This window comes from Ostrinia furnacalis, unplaced genomic scaffold, assembly GCF_004193835.3.
Source record: "Ostrinia furnacalis isolate ACB-3 unplaced genomic scaffold, ASM419383v2 OfSCF7604, whole genome shotgun sequence".
Classification (NCBI taxonomy): Eukaryota; Metazoa; Arthropoda; class Insecta; order Lepidoptera; family Crambidae; genus Ostrinia; species Ostrinia furnacalis.
In genome coordinates, this window is record NW_021137843.1 from 546,642 (window position 1) to 563,580 (window position 16,939).

The 16,939-nt window shown below is 37.0% G+C and overlaps 2 protein-coding genes across 4 annotated transcripts in view; one reads left to right on the plus strand and one right to left on the minus strand.

Annotated features, from left to right (window-relative positions):
- Positions 1 to 5,728: 5,728 nt before the first annotated feature.
- On the plus strand, positions 5,729 to 8,703 carry LOC114365623 (cilia- and flagella-associated protein 299). Its single transcript, XM_028322239.1, has 4 exons — positions 5,729 to 5,979; positions 6,354 to 6,531; positions 7,053 to 7,250; positions 8,422 to 8,703. Exons 1-4 carry the CDS (start codon positions 5,810 to 5,812, stop codon positions 8,590 to 8,592), a joined length of 717 nt encoding a protein of 238 aa, XP_028178040.1. The 5' UTR covers positions 5,729 to 5,809; the 3' UTR covers positions 8,593 to 8,703.
- Positions 8,704 to 8,780: 77 nt separating this feature from the next.
- NOS1 (nitric oxide synthase 1) overlaps positions 8,781 to 16,939 on the minus strand; it is a 41,751-nt gene continuing 33,592 nt past the window's right edge. For 2 of the 3 annotated variants that reach the window (XM_028322216.1, XM_028322217.1), the window contains exons 7-23: positions 16,663 to 16,802; positions 16,192 to 16,366; positions 15,794 to 15,975; positions 13,395 to 13,509; positions 12,854 to 13,084; positions 12,621 to 12,725; positions 12,460 to 12,539; positions 12,281 to 12,384; positions 11,964 to 12,193; positions 11,647 to 11,892; positions 11,409 to 11,562; positions 11,144 to 11,313; positions 10,772 to 10,982; positions 10,586 to 10,673; positions 10,230 to 10,506; positions 9,731 to 9,922; positions 9,324 to 9,440 (exon numbers count right to left, since the gene is read on the minus strand). In XM_028322216.1, coding sequence (XP_028178017.1) covers positions 9,324 to 9,440; positions 9,731 to 9,922; positions 10,230 to 10,506; positions 10,586 to 10,673; positions 10,772 to 10,982; positions 11,144 to 11,313; positions 11,409 to 11,562; positions 11,647 to 11,892; positions 11,964 to 12,193; positions 12,281 to 12,384; positions 12,460 to 12,539; positions 12,621 to 12,725; positions 12,854 to 13,084; positions 13,395 to 13,509; positions 15,794 to 15,975; positions 16,192 to 16,366; positions 16,663 to 16,802 — 2,817 coding nt within the window. Of the gene's footprint in view, positions 9,441 to 9,730; positions 9,923 to 10,229; positions 10,507 to 10,585; positions 10,674 to 10,771; positions 10,983 to 11,143; positions 11,314 to 11,408; positions 11,563 to 11,646; positions 11,893 to 11,963; positions 12,194 to 12,280; positions 12,385 to 12,459; positions 12,540 to 12,620; positions 12,726 to 12,853; positions 13,085 to 13,394; positions 13,510 to 15,793; positions 15,976 to 16,191; positions 16,367 to 16,662; positions 16,803 to 16,939 lie in introns of all 3 variants that reach the window. The other variant, XM_028322215.1, reaches the window with a different exon arrangement.

Consider the following 16,939-nt stretch of genomic DNA (forward strand, 5'->3'; position numbering starts at 1 on the left):
TCCATCATTACAATAATGTTTACCTAGTATTTTAATAGGGTAATAAATTAAATTTTAATGTTAAAGTTAATAATTTACCGACCGACTAATGTCGACATGTCCTATTATAAGATCGTTGAGCAAATGCTACCGTACTTTTATTACCTAAAAACCTTTTGACGCCTAGTGCGTAAAGTGACATTTAGTTAAAATCTTATTCATTAGCAAGTTTTAGGCTGGGTTGCACCATCTTTCTATAGCTTTAACAAACGTCAAAAATCTGCCAAACTCCATACAAAATACACCGGTTATCGATATAGTTACGGTCAAAGTTGGGTGGTGCAACTCAGCCTAAAAGTGTTAAGAGGCAGGTGGTGCCATTTGTCACTAATTAAAGTTATTTAATCAGACACTCAGTGACGTAAAACATCAGTGTAATTTGGGATTACAAGCTGGTTTATTCGAGCGAAGTTTTTAACTGGTCGTCTTGCAAAATTAACTTTGATTAAAGATAAACTCCAAGAAATTATAACAAATTAACGGTAAATACATTTTGAGTATATTCTGACACTGACAGTTTAATAAGGAAATACTACAAGTTTTTTGGAATCTTATGAAAATAATTATATTATGTTGGCCTGTCGATGGTAAACACCTTGGCTTGGTGGTTCGCATAATGGCCTACGATGCTTTTGGTTGCAGGTTCAAATTCTCCTGGGGACACAGTAAGGGGAGTGAGTAGGTATTTATTACGTTTATTCATACAAATCTTCCATGACCTACTATTGTACTAGGAAAAAATATTTGAGATGAATCCAGAAAATGAGATTCCTGATCTGATGGTCTCTACTTTGTGTAACAAAAAAGATTTAGTTTGTGAATGTGCAAATACGAATCCACAGCTTAGTTATTCTTTGGAACAAAATATTCGTTCCTGTCACTTTATGACTCGGATATTCTATTACGACAAAAGAAGCGAGAGATATTATTCATCTACCCTAAACCATTCTCGACAACTCGAAACTCATACATACATTTATAACGTGAATTTATATAGTTGAAATACTTGCTATCCAAACGGTGGGAGGTGGGAAGATGGGGAAACTGCAAAAGGACATAATATGGGTAAATATACCCACGCATTCCCGAATTTCGGGGTAAAATATGCGCATGCATTGCCCGCACGTGCGAGTCTGTGTACATATCTCCCACGTGAAAGTGTTTATAGTACAAATTCATTGTTTTCGAATATCGCCTTTATACCAATAACAACACTTTGTTTATTCTGGAAAATTAATGACTACCTTAATACTTACTTACTGAAAGAGTTTCTTGCGCTACTTCTTCTCAGTACTGGCCCATTGTCCCAAATCAGTAGTGGTAGGAATTGAAATAATATAACTGAAATTGTCTTGCGCTGCTTTTTCTCAATGCCCTCTTATTTTTTCCCAAAGCAGTGGTAGGATTAAAGAAATACTGGGACGTGTAAAAGCGCTTTATAAAAACCTATTTGCTGTAAATAAATTACTTTTATGACTATTTCAAAAAGTAAACAAAAAGTTTCCCCCCACAAGTTATTAATAGATACCACGTCTTCAAAATTAGTGAGCTACTCAAAGAACGTCTCAGCTTCGGGAAATAGTGAATTAATCAAGCCTCTGAGATGGTATTAATTTACAAGGAGCAGCGAAACTTAGCCGCAAAGGAAAATATTTTGTGGCTGATTAATGTACTGATACTTCGGAAAAATGAAGCTGTTCTTGCCATATTTCGAAATGTAACTTTAAAATTTATATCGTGGAAATTTATAATCATTTTTTCAGATTAGTTTATATCTAGATCTACCTCATGACATAATCTAGATTATGTAATGTTTTAACCTATAGGATGGAGAACTGGTGTTATTTACATAATTCCATACGTGATTAAAGGCTTGTAGGTGAAAAAGTATCGATAAGATCACTATTTTAACATATCCTTGGAGGCCTTTGACAAGCAGTGAACGTCATTTGGCTAAAACCAACGAACGATTATAAATATCACAGCTATGAATCAAAAGTACTTAACTGAATGTAGAATACTTATCTTGTTCGTTTATCAACATTTTACTGGTAACTGAAGAAAGGTTTTCTTAATTAAAATTGATTGGAATCTAAATCAAGAGACGGTTATTTTTATGGTACTTTAACATACATAGTATTCGTGTCCAAATTAAGCCTGCAGTTTAATTACTACAACTTATTACTAGTTATTAGATTGATACTTAAACGGTTAGAACGACAAGACCCTATTGTCGCCATAGTCAACCAAACTACTTTTCGATAGAGTTGTATTATAGATAGGTACATAACTATATCGCTCATGTTATACTAGCTTTCTTCATTATTCCTTTTACGACCTAGAGTGCAAAGTAAAGACAATCCTGTTCACACAAAATGAATCTTATGCCATTGTTTAAAGAGTGAAGATGACACGACATGGAAAATAGAAATATTTCCAGGTATGAAAACAAGGAACTTTGGTTATTTTCTCGGATAATGTAATGTAAACTCGGGTTGAATGCAAATTTTGTCACGTGTTTGCTTTCTAGAAACGTCTTCGGTTTCATACTGAGAGAATAGTGTCCTATTCAAAATATTAAAATTTTGGACTGTATTTTCCGTAGCTTTTCTGGTGATTTATAGTTGGGTTTGGAGATAGTTTTAAGTTACTTTAGTACTAGTCAAATAAGGCAGATTAATCTTTGCTTACATAGATGAGATATTATTAAAATAAATCTTTTTACGTACCGTAAAGCGCAGCGTGAGATGTCCACCCACAAGCTGGACTGATGACTTTGTAAAAGTTGCAGGAAGGTGTTGGATGCGTCAACACCGCAACCTATCTTGAAATCATTGGAGGAATCATCACGTCCACTGCTGAACATAGACCGTTCAGCAGTGGACGTCCTGTGGCTGAAATGATAATTATAATGATCTTTTTACATTAAAGGATGATAGGTATCCACCTACCTTTCGTTTGAACAACTGGATTGATTACTGAACTGAATCATCGGTATTTGGAAGCAAAAACGTATTCTCTCCACAACTCAGTGATAGATTGTTGAATGTAGATACTTAATCCGCATCAGAGCTTAATTAGAATCAACTAACTGCTAGGTATTTACACATTATTATACGCCTCTTCCTACGATTTCACTTCTACCCAATCAATTTTACAGGATTAAATTGAAATACACGTAACATACTTGTGAAGAGAGGTTTTCAAAATTTAGCTATTGGTCGCGACACACCAACGAGATTGGAGTTGAAGTAGCAAGACGATTACCTACAGCGGCTGCTTTGTGGTGCTAGACTAGACGTGTCCTGCGGATTTTACCAGATAAAATAAATAATATTGGTACTTCTTTCAACTTCTGTGGGGTTGTAATAAGTGAAGTTACGAGCCTTAAACATCTCACTTTTCTAACATGATATTTCGATGAATTTTAGTTATAATATTAATTTAATAACCAATTTAATAAACGGACTACACTTCTACTACTGGTACCTTACTCTTTATTTACTTTAAGGTAAAGTCAAAACAGTTTTTAATGAAAAAACCAAACACCAGACTTTTATAATTCTTGCAGCTAATGCTTAATGTAAGAATTTATGCAATCGTAGAAGAAATTATGTAGTCTTCGAAAGCTTAGAAACCTGCTGAAAATATGATATTTAGGCCCCTATATCTCTTTATTTCCAAACTTACAAACAAATTGACTTTTACATTATAATTTCTACGGCAATTACTAATGCTTCTCCAGAGGTACTCGAAAAAATTACCTCCACCTCGAAGTTACGATTAAATCGATTTGCCTGAACCGCGTGTGCCGCCCTAATTTGGTTGATTTTTATTTGCCGAGTATGTAATTATCTTTGTCAATAGAAGGTGTCTTCCTTGTTCGGAGGCTGGCAATATCTAAAAAGCATCGGTTTTGGGCTGTGGCTTCACTGCGAGAGAGTAACGATCAGGCGCTCATTCTTATGTATAATCAGGTTTCAGACCTTGACCTGCTTTTGAGCTTAAGTTAGTTTAGCTTAGCGCGTTTAGCTGACGCAGTTTTCCATAGTTGTATGCAAATTGCAAACTAAACAAACACTGTGGGAAACTGCGTCAGCTATGCGAGCTAAGCAAAAGTAACTATTAACTCTTGGTCTGCAACCCGCAATAAAGTAATCTAGATATTTTTAAATCGTTCGTTCGTCTCAGCCGAAAGACGTCCACTGCTGGACAAAGGCATCCCCCAAGGATTTCCACAAAGACCGTTTTTTACATATTCATATTTAATTTCAGATTGTATAGATCGGCACAGTTGTTTGATAATTTTTACTTCTCTTCTAATTGTTACTCAGGAGCAAAATATTAATTACCTACTAGCTGATGAAGGAACTTAATCAAAATAAAAATAACTCAAAAAGCCATATTGTGCTTGTTTATATCCCCTCAGTAGTGAGTTGTCTCAGTCAGGCCACCGCATTAATCCGGTCGTCGCCTACTTTGATGCGCACAACTTGGATGTTTTCCCCCGTCACCTACTAATGCTCATTTAATTACTTTTCTTGTTACCTAATTGTGTGCAGTGTCCCTTTTCGCCTTGTTTCTTTTTGTCCACTCAATAGCCTATTACTGCACAATGTTTATAGGTATTTGGGGAACTAGGGAAAACTTTCTTTTATTTTAAGGCGCAATTACACTATGCGGAAAAGTGTCAAAGTCGAAGCGCTAGCCTGCACACCGAAGTATAGACGACGCATCACCATCTTCTTCCCCCGAAGGAGAAAGTAATCGAGATGATGTTCACACTATTACGTCTTGGCCAATTTTCCGCATAGTGTACCTGGGCCAAGATGAAAAGGTTTCATCAGGGCTGACACATGAGAAACAGCCTAAAGATGGAATGTGGACGTTTTTTATGACTAGACCTGAGGACCTAGGAGTTTAACGGGACTAATCACTTAATAATTAACTTAAGTCCCAGTCTTGTGATAACAAGAATAATAATCATGCTATCATATCTTCTAACTTAGAGCCAGAACCCTAAACTAATGTCTAACCTGAGATATCCAAACTACTTCATATTCGCGGTCAAACTGCGTGTTATTCCAAAGTTGGCCAAAGTCGGTGATCTTGTCCCAAAGTTCAGACTAAAGTTAAGATTATACATAAATATCGAGTTGAAAAGTTTTTTGGATAAGTATTAGAGGGATTTTATGTTCGTAACTATTCGTTCGTTTCAGCCAAATGACGTCCACTGCTGGACAAAGACCTCCCCCAAGGATTTCTTATTACTTCAATTATATAAATAAACTGAATAGATAATAGCAAATAGGAAATTTTACATCGCTCTTTCGTTTACTTAGTGAACAGAATGTTATGTGAAAATAAAATGTTATTTCATTTTAGAGAAGGTTCAAAGGATTGGAAAGATTGTGTACGTTGGGAAAGAGGATTGTGGATCCAGGTCGACGTGAATGGCTCACTCATAGTTTAATGCGCCTTTACACTATAGGTATTTACGCGACACTTTCAAACGTATTGCCTTGTAAAATGTTCTTATAAAAATAATATTTTCTGCTGGTTTTTTCTTCAATCACAAAATAGTAAGACAACCTATTTAAAAAAAAGGATTTTACTTTCAATCAAAGCACAGATTAACTATTGCATTTGTCACACCACGCCACTTTGACACGACATTTGATACCGACCGTGCCATGTACAATAATAAAAATTTATGATACTTACACAGCTTTTGTATAGTTTATTTTGATAAATATTTTTGTAAGCAACCATGGCGATGGCTGAGAAGAAAAATGAGTACCCACCAAGCGTGGAGGCAGACCGGAGGCTGTTGCCTTTTGAGACTTGGGAGGAGTATTTGGACTCCCTCATAGAAATTGCTGATCTGAGGAATCTAAGGAGTATCGCTTCTGCGAGGACCATCGCTGCACTTGGTTATAGGTAAGTTAGGTTTTGATAGCAAATGAGCCACTTAATCTAAAGCAAAACCTAACATAATAAAAACCTTGTCTCTTTTTGATAGCAAATGAGCCATTTAATCTGGAGAAAAATAATTTAAACCTTGTCTGTACATAAGTTTAAAACAAAGTCGGTCTGACTCTCTGTGCGCTTAAATCTTTTAAAGCGCAACGGATTTTAATTCAAGACCATGGTTTAATGTGGGTATAATGCATAGCACCCGTGTAAAGCCGAGCATAGTGTAGGAGGTTAAGGCAGTGATCGGTTGGTATAAAATCAGATGAAAAGAATCATTTTATCCTCCAAGAAAAATCTTTCAGCTTTCTTCTGAGATACTTAAATCCTACCTCTTTCAGAGCCAATGGCGACACATTGACCGAGAAAGAGTTCTACAAACGTCGCGCTGTGATCCACGAGGTAGTGTTCCCAACAGCACGAGCGTATGTGCTGGTCAGCGAAGGAGCTGATGTGGAAGACCCCTTCAATAGGGAGCTGGCCGTCAGAGAGCGGGCTAATAGAGTTGGGATACTACAGGTGAGGTTATTTTATAAGCCATAGAACACAGGCAGCTTTGAAATCAGGCAGCAAAAGCTCTCAAAGTCGTCTCATGGTCGTAGACTGCCAAATGGATGATGTACGATAAAAGATGACAGATTCTTGCCGGACTTGCTAGCAATCACATAGTATTTCATAGACAAGTCCGAAATGACTAATTGTGAGATCTATCCATAAATCTGATTCTGATTCAAGGTCTAGAAGTCTACGCCTACGCGACTTTTGGATCATAATGATATTGCGTTCAAACTGCCACCTGACTTGTTATGGATCACTCTGCCCAAATCATGCTAGCATGTGAATAGTATCATATAGATGTTGTCTAATGGCTAGGTAGAAACTGTTATTAGGTTTTGTCTTTTGTCATACAATTTTAGAAAATATCTAGTCTAATATTTTGAATCTACAATAAAATGTTTCCTTTATTGAGATGTTTATCAGCTAGAGCAAGTAACTCACTTTTGTTTGTAATATTTTTCGTTGATTTTCTTCTTTCACAGTCAATAATCTTCGTCCGCCACTTCACCAAAGGAGGCTTCGAGATCTCAGGCTACATAGACTACGCACACCGGCTCATCACGGAGAACTGGGCTCCGTTCTTCAAGTCCAACAAGATGCTGTGGCCAAGGGACACAGACCTGGGCTATTACCACTGGCGGCATGGCACTGTTAGGAGCAACATGAGCAGGAATTATAAGGTAAGTGTAGTTTTGGAATACGCTATGGTTACAGTCAGCGTCAAATAATTCGTGACACCTAAAGTGACCAAAAAGTTAATAACACAACCTATTCCAATTGTAACAAAGACGTTTTACGTGTAACGAACTTTTTGGCTAATTTGGTTGCCACGAACTATTTGATGCTGACTGTACTAGAAGGTTTTTAACATGACCAATAGACCCTTACAACGATAAACGACGCGACCAAAAATAGTGACACATTTTATGGAGTTTTTTTTGGTGAATTATTTTTGGGAAAAGTTTACTATCGATAATATCGAAAAACGTAAATAGAAACGCAATATTTGTACAGACAAAAAAGCGCAACAAGTTATACAAAGCAGTATCTTATTAAGTTGTAACAAGTGCTATTTTGCAAACAAAAAATGTAGTCTTATGTCCTATTACATGTAAAAATCTAAACGTATCTGGTAAAATATGATCGAAATCTATATACATATATAAAAGAAAGTCGTGTTAGTTACTCCACTTATAACTCAAGAACGGTTGAACCGATTTAGCTGAAAATTGTCAGGGAGGTAGTTTAGAGCCAGGAGAAGGACATAGGATACTTTTTATCCCGTTCGAAAATAAAAAAAAGTCTGCTTATTTATTGCCATTAAGGCGGAACAAAGTTCGCCGGGTCAGCTAGTGTCCAATAAAAAGCAGTATCACACGGTTCGAAACATGATATTATGCGGGAACAATGCCGATATCGACTGGGTTGAGTTTCTTCGGAATTCCCGAATAGTTTCAGCTTGTCTCGGAGTGTCAGTGACGTCACCGCGATATAGGAAATACTTTGGTGACTTGAAGAATTTATAGGACTTGTAGTGTGTGTGTACCAACCGTTTATCCAGTCAGCAACTTGTTACATATTATTACATAGCATAGGGATAGGTACCAACATCTAAGCATTCTTTTGGAGTTTTATTATTATTTTCATTACTTTATAGATAAACTAAAGTGTTACTTTAGGTTAATATACCCTATCCTATATTAAAATCTTTCTTATCGTTATATTTTTTTAAGAAAAAGAGCTATTTATTTCCTACTGATGATGTCGATAACTCTAAATTTTCAGTTACACATTCCGCATAAGTTAACTGTTAAAAATGTTAATACTACAATTATTTTTATAACATTTTAGCCCGTAATGGACACGGAAAAGGGTTTATTGTTCCAAAACCGGCACGACCACAAAATCATCTGCCCCGACCCCCAACAGGACCCAGGTCAAAACACCTCGAAGCAGAGGATATTTTCACCAAGGTACACCCAAATCGAAATTTACGACCACGTCGTTAGAAGAAAGAGCTAGAAGAAACAAGAAATTTTCTAGAATAGTAAAATTGTATGCATCGATTTGCAAAATCTTGGCTTTGCTATTTTCAATATTAAAAAAAACTGATTACAATTAAAAATAAAACTTTATCCACGCAGAATGTTTGTAATATTATTTGTAAAAATGTAAATTGTTTTTAAGGTTATACAAATAAAAATATGAAATCTATTCAAAAAGCGTGTCTTTTATTTCAAATAATACATTACTTAGTACTTAATTTCTCTCGATAAAAATATTTCGTTATGCTAACACTTCCTTTAAAATAAGAAAAACGATACAATCATTGTACACAATGGTAACTTAATTAAACATAATGATAAATCTTAGATAAATTATTACTTTTAATTAATTGATATTTTTATGTCTAGTATTTAAATGCAAGTTCATAAAGAAATTATTATTTATTTGTTTGACGGTCAGAGAATCTCTCTGTCTCGGTCTCTCTCTGAGATATCTCTCTCGCCTTATTTGGGCCGAAAGTTTAAGTTAAAAAATTATTTCAAATATTACTTGCCAGAATATGTGTGCAAACCACGCGAATCAGCTGTACCTACTAAATGTAAAAATACAAGTATAATATAGAGACGAGCAAAACGGGGAGATTTAGACCACAAAAAATTAAAATCGGGGTAAAATATACCCTAAAGAAAATGATTTTTCCTCGATTGATCCATCCATGAATTTTCCTCACAATATCTAATAATTAACTATTGAGATTTTGTAGAGTTCAGGCGTGTCTTTTTGGCGAATTCTCTTGATGCGCTTTGTACTTCAGCCGTACGGAGAGTGATGCCGAATATGTCTTCGTGGTATCTGTTTTCGTCCTAGAAAAAACATTAACCAAAGTTAATCAATCTGCTGTAAATCAAGTTTAATCCATTAAACTATGTACTAATCATCAAAATATTAACTACTAATTTAATGTCAAGCTTTTAATACTGTTACAAGAACATCGGATATTGCTCTATTTTAATTAATTACGCTGTGTTTTATTCTAATCCAGTCAAAGTTATTAAAGCAACTTACTTATAAGTTTACAGACTGCATATTCAGTCGTGATTCGAATCAAAATTACTAAAAATATCTTCCTACTCAAATCAAAAGAGATCCTTACCATCATCTCCAAAATGAACTCTTCGACTTCTCTATCGGACATGGCCGCATGCTTCTTCACTATTGACTTCAGTTTCTGCTGCACCTCTTCCGCCATTTTGCAGTCTCCACACACGTAGAAGTGGCCGTCTTCGTCTACCAGCATACGGGTGACTTCAGCTCCATTCTCTTCTAGGAGAGTCTGAACGTGTTTCTGGAAGAATAAAGGAGGGTATATTAGTGAAAGATGTTTTGGTATATGGCGCTACATACTGCACTTGCAAAGAAGCATTTTCTACTCAAAGACTTGTGCTAGCAAAATTGAAAAATAGTCTAAGTTCAATCACATTGGCATGCATGGTGGCTAAATCAGGAAAGTATGATGATACTGGCGAATTAAGAACATTTTCGCTCCTATTATGATAATTTCGGAAAATACATGCACAAACTCTGTTCATCAAAAAGTATATGGGGTAAACACATTTCTATAATAAGAATGAATATGAAATTAATAAATTTACCTTATCACTACATGGTTCTCTCGACAAAGCCAACAACACCTTATCAAGGACCCCATCTTCAAGTGCCTTTTGCTTTTCTTCCTTGTACAAGTCCATGCCACTGTTTCTACATCCAAAGAACAGCCACATGGGTGCTGGTTTCTTATTGTCTGGTCTGAGATTCTTGTTCTGTTCTCTTCTGTGGTGCCAGAACCCTCTGAATGGTGCTATGCCAGAGCCAGGACCAACCAGGATGAGAGGAACTGATAAATTTTTGGGCATGTGGAAGTTTGGTGCTCTGAAAAAAAAAGGAGTTTATTTAACATAGATTCATTAATCTTATATTTTTCTAAGATTGTTTTGAGAAAAAAAGTTACCTTCTTGTGAATATGAGAAGTTCCTCTCCAGGTTTTGAGTTTTGTAAATATGTGGAGCACACCCCGTAATGTGTAGGGCCTTCTCCATCTGAAAATTGAAAAATATATTATACCTACTATGTTAGGGCAATCTACAACACATGATTTAGAAATCAGACCCAATTTTTATTCTCTCCAAAAACTTACTTTGTGTTTTATACGTGACAATGGCGACTGTTATATGTATTCTCTTCTGATGTGCCAGAGGGCTTGAGGATATAGAATAAAATCTAGGTTGAAGTGGAGGTAGTAAGGCTGCCAGCAATGAAGCCTGTGGCTGACATGATGGGAACTGTTCTAATACTTCAGCTAGATGAGGAAAGTATAAGTGTCTCCAATCATCATATTTATTGGAATCCTGCAAAAGAAAACTTTGCTTTTATATCCAACAACTATCTTGTAAACTTGTCTTACTACAGACGACTAACAAGCGACATTTTTTGGCTTAAAGCATTGAAGCATTTGAGTCTTTACATTAAAGCAACAAGCTACTTTTACAAACAATGTGTATGATCTTACTGTAGCCAGTTCTTTTAGTTGATTAGCCTCGTTTTGGTCGCTACATCTACTTGCTAGGTATTTCAACACAGTCGTTGACGGAGGTGTTGTTATGTCCAAGAATCTCGTAAAGATATCACTAACTGTGGCAGCTGGAAGTCGTTCGTGTTTCTCCCATGTCTTGAAAGTTCCTGAAGAAAAAAAATATGAAAAGCATAATGATAATAGTTGGTACAAAGTTTTGAAGTGAGAAAAAGTTCACCTTAGATGTGTATCACTATCTTACCTGTTGGAGTAAGAGTTTCTTTCATAAGTTGCAATTGTACTGGTTCATCATATTGGTCCACGTCATTCAGTCTTTCAAATACAGCGTCCACGATTTCTTTCCTATTACAAGCCATTACTCCGACATGATCACCAGGATCATATTTTACTTCATGCTGTGAAATAAAAAAAACAATATTTCAAAATGATTCAGGAACTGCTTTTGAAATATGGTGTCAAATCAAAAAAGCGCTGCTTACTTCAGGCTCCATATCAACAAATATTGTCGCTCGATCAGCCGTGAAGTCACCGAGCATTTTATTTACTTTCACAGTGCATCGTATTAGTTGCTTTCTAAAACCGCATTCAAGAGCTCCTTTCAAAGTCACTGGTTCAGTAGGCTTCCCAAATCTCACCGTCTCCTCCGTCAAAGGCATTGTTCCTAGAGCTCTCTTTGCATCTTTGACCATATCATTTTCATCCAAGCAAAATGATTCACAAGCCACCTATAAAGGAAAAGATAATGAGGTTTTTTCTGAAGACCATCAAAATAAAAAAATGATTTTAGTTAACTTACATGGAAAATATTTGAAGACCAACTTCTAAACTGCTGTTCCTGACCGTACATTTCATCTCCACATGCTATTTCTAGCAATCTTTCTCCACCTAAATCGCCTAATATTTTGTCAACTGTTTTGCCAAAGTTACAAAATTTTGGATACGCACTTGAACCCAGTGCAAACACTGCGAAGCAAACGTTGCTGAGTGGGCCTATTTGTTCTACTGATGATGTACCCCCAATACTACCTGTTATGGAAAAATGGACAAATGTTACAAGTTGCATGACGCATGACGTAAGTGTCCGTTTAAAGTGAAACAAAAAATTATACATACTTTTATTAGACTCTAATCTGGTCAGTTGTCTTTTATATTCGATACTTGGTGTCATCACACTATTTGTTCTCATTAGAGATTTCGGTGTAGGAACTTTGATATTCCTGCAAAATATAACACAAGTTAGAAGTGATATCTTCACTAAGCTCCACTAAAATTACTCTGAGAAGTATACATACGCTGAGTTGGTATCTGCTGTTTGGTCTCCGATATTCTTAGCCTCATTATAAAACATTTGGAATAGATGATCAGCAAAGTCCTGCAAGCAAAATACTTTAATTAAAACTATCGTAATTTGAAAGCAAACGATGGTTATTGGCTGAATCAAACGAAGTCTTACCATTCCATTGGCAGGAGGCTCACCATTTCCAAAAGTTGACGTCACAATCAGAAGTAGCGTCTCATGTTCTATTGAGAACATGTCATAATCTGACATACAATGAACCTGCAATTTGAAAACATTGTAAGTTACTTAACACTGCCATTTAACTAGATTTTATAAGTATGCAAAAGTATTTAATGGGCACGGACATCGACTAGTCTCAAGTTTATTGAGTGGGAGTTTTCACTAACCTGTGCGTTGAACGCGTGTCCGAAAATGGTACCTAGTTCTTTGGCATACTGTTCAGATTTGCCTGTTTCTGTGGCGTAGAGTATAGTAGCCTTGATGCGCTTGGAGAGAGCCCTGCCGAACAGTTTGGAAGTGAACTTGACAGCGCGCGCAATCTGCTTGAAGTGAAACTTTCTGTGTCCGGTCTTGTTGCCGACTGACTTAGTCCACTGGTGAGTCTTCCAGGGAGGTTCCTGCGTGTAAAGTTAGTTAGTCATAATTAAAATTTAAAGTTTGAGATCCTTCACACTAAATATGTAAACATGTGATGGTAGGGCAAACTATATTTAAGGCATGTGTAAGTGTCCAGAAAGGGGCCTACAAGTATGTATTAGTAAATAAATAATTGAAATTGAAATCTATTACTTATGATATTCAGTAACATGTAACATGACATGATAATTAATATTCAACAATTTAAGTGTCAGTTAAAAATAGTACAATATACATCGGTACTTGGATTCGCAATTTAAAAGAGATTGTTGAATAAATATTGTCACTTACCTGATAATCATAGGACGGCCTTATGTAATACAAGGCCATTTCCTGATGGAACACAGACGTGAGCGAGCCCGACATCGGCGGAACGATCCAGACCCAATCCGAGGGGCACCCTCCTCTGAAATAAAAACGCTGATTCATACAAGGCCTACTGCGGAACATATTCGTTTGTGGAGCCCTGCAGTAAAATGCTACAATTTTGTTTTGTAAGTGACTCTACTGAGTAGGAAAAGAATGGATGTTCTTTCTATGTTGTTGTTGTGTTCGTTCGTTCGTTCGTTTCAGCCAAATGACGTCCACTGCTGGACAAAGGCCTCCCCCAAGGTTTTCCACAATGAACGGTCCTGCGCTGCCCGCAGCCAGGCTCTTCCCGCGACCTTTACTAGATCATCGGTCTACCTAGTAGGAGGCCTGCCCACGCTACGTCTTCCAGCCCGTGGTCGCCACTCGAGAACTTTCCTGCCCCAACGGCCATCGTCTCTACGAGCTATGTGCCCCGCCCACTGCCACTTGATTTTAGCAATTCTGCGACCTATGTCGGTTACTTTGGTTCTCCTGCGGATCTCCTCATTTCTGATTCGATCACGCAGGGAAACTCCGAGCATAGCCCTCTCCATCGCCCTTTGGGTGACCTTGAGCCTTCTTATGAGGCCCATAAGCCCATGTTGTATGTGTAAAGAAGTCTATTTCCAAGACGTAGCGACTGACTAATGCCCGTTTTCACCATCAATCCCTAATTTTTAAGTGACCCCTATAGTAACACATAACAGAAATTTTATTTTCAAAGGGATCAATAAAAAATTAGGGATTGAAGGTGAAACAGGCATTAGTGTCTTTTTTCTGTGATGCGGATTCCGGCACGCGTGCGGTCTGCCCGCGATCGCGATTTAATTTTTTCATACAATAAGTTATTCCGTTCCGCATGCGTGTAGCCCGCATAATAAGAAAAACATGTATGAAATAATGAAATATGGTAAACCCGCATGCGGACCAGATCTGCACGCTAGTAAAATCCGCACCACAAGAAAAAGGCACTTGGGTAATTAAAATTTAAGTAACACCTGTTGTAACTTTAGCAGCTAATTACCTAAAAGAATGACATCAAAGATTCATGTTTGTTTCTAAGACAGATTTTTTTCAGGAAGCTGCTTTATTTTTCAGTACTCAGAATACCAAATGATGCCTTAAAAAGTTTTTATCAACGCAATCCAGGTGTCCCTTGTGCCTCTGACATTTATATTGAGGACGGAAGTTGTAGGGGCACTTCCTAGGATTTATGAGCACTAGGAAACCAAGATGTAATCTTGAGAAGAATTTACAGTCATTTTATAAACGTTGCCTTGGTCCTTTGCTGGGAATTTAAATGGCAATGTAATTCTAGTAAAGAGCGTAGTTTTAGATCTTAATTTGCCAAATTTTCTAGGGCTTGAATTTTTAGTCAACACTTTTGTTTTTAGGGTTCCGTAGCCAAAATGGCAAAAACGGAACCCTTATAGTTTCGTCATGTCCGTCTGTCCGTCTGTCCGTCTGTCCGTCTGTCCGTCTGTCCGTCTGTCACAGCCGATTTACTCGGAAACTATAAGTACTACAGTGATGAAATTTGATGGGAATATGTGTTGTATGAACCGCTACAAAATTATGACACTAAATAGTAAAAAAAAGAATTGGGGGTGGGGCCCCCCATACATGTAACTGAGGGATGAAAATTTTTTTTCGATGTACATACCCGTGTGGGGTATCAATGGAAAGGTCTTTTAAAATGATATAAAGTTTTCTAAAAAACATTTTTCTTAAAGTGAACGGTTTTTGAGATATCAGCTCTCAAAGTCGTAAAAAGTATGTCCCCCCCCCTCTATTTTTATAACTACGGGGTATAAAATTCTAAAAAAAATAGAGGTGATGCATGCTAATTAACTCTTTCAACGATTTTTGGTTTGATCAAAGTATCTCTTATAGTTTTTGAGATAGGTTGATTTAACTGTTGCTGCTACGGAACCCTTTGTGCGCGAGCCCGACTCGCACTTGGCCGGTTTTTTGAGAACAAAGTTTAGAGGCGATAATTTCAGCTGTAATTGGAATACGTTGTTAAGATGTTGAAATGTACAAGTAGCAAATTAACATAATATTTGTATTTAAAAGCTTGCAGTGAGTAATACAATTTTATTGCATAAGTCTTCCCCGGGAACTTTACAGACATTTGTTTGTATGCTGAATTTTATTACAAACGTTTACAAAACTTTTGATAACGGTAAAATAACATAAGTTTCAGTAAATATGCTTCTGCATTTCGATACCACTGTGCGATCACGGTATGGATTATTTTTGAGAAAATTCACGACTGGTGCTTGCAAATGGAAATTGTATTATAAGGATAATTAAGTACATAACAAAGAGCTTCATACCTGCTCTTGTTCTCATTGTCCAAGTGTTTAATGAACTGCTCAGACGCAGAGTGGTGATCCACAATGGACACGTTGTCTCTATGGAAGCTGTGAAGTACGGCTATGTTCACTTCCACCAGGGCCTGGTCACGCCATAGGGTCGCGAAGGAGCTGGTGTCTAGGCCCATTTTTGTTGCCACAGTCTGAAAAAGTTGAAGTTTTACACTGATGCCCCGTAGTAAAATTCCTTATCTCGCTAAATTGATCGAATATTGTTTCACTTAGCATTAGCATTAACAAACTTTATACAAGTTAAGCTTTACAAGAGTACACACAAAAAAATCTGATCGTCTTAAGTCCGTATCAAATGCAGTTACAATAGTTATTTACTGAACTTTACACGAGGTTTAAAATCTTACCTCTACGATATTCAGTCGATTAGCGTCACCGAAGTTCCGACAGCCAATCTCCGTGCCCATGTACCAGCCATTGAAGGCAGTTCCAGTGAATTCCAGTCCCCCACAGTCCATCCTCATGTTGGAAACAGCTGGTAAAGCGTACCATCTCAAACCTAGGTCTTTGAACCATTCGTACCTGAAAAGTATTACCCAGTAAAGAGAACGTAGAGGTATGTAGAAAATAATATTTTTATAAATATGTGGATAAAACCAGGTATTTACATCCCGGTCGAGTTAACTGCAGACCTACGGCCGTGACGTCACATCGACGCTCTGGTTCGAACAGAGCGAACGTGGGGGAGATGTGAAGTGAGTGAGAGGGAGAGTCCCAGCGATGTGCGCAGCTAACTTAACGACCGGGTTGTAGGAACCTGGCTCTTCATAAAATTTAGGTGTATGAAAAATTTTGTTATCAAAAAGTTAGATTCATACTTTGGATGTTCCATTTGTACTTCCATGACAATTTCTCTGGGAATTTCAAAGAATTCCGGATCCTTGCCATCTGCTGATAGGACAAGTGGTAGTATATCCCACGCCGTGCGGTCTGGTTTCCATCCGAGCTTTATACATATCTGCAACAACAAGTACATTTTTACTTATTTCAAAATCAACATTATTTTGACTCGAACTAAAGATAAAAATAATATAAAAATCTTCTAGATTAAGAGTAATTGAATACTTTTGATGTAGCGGTACTTCTTGGTGCTAT

Bases quoted from the DNA above. Each gene is read 5' to 3' on its own strand.
- LOC114365623 (XM_028322239.1), top strand. From the start codon at position 5,810: ATGGCGATGGCTGAGAAGAAAAATGAGTACCCACCAAGCGTGGAGGCA. The intron at 5,980-6,353 runs GTAAGTTAGGTT...TACCTCTTTCAG, and splicing joins ATCGCTGCACTTGGTTATAG to AGCCAATGGCGACACATTGA. The intron at 7,251-8,421 runs GTAAGTGTAGTT...ATAACATTTTAG, and splicing joins ACATGAGCAGGAATTATAAG to CCCGTAATGGACACGGAAAA.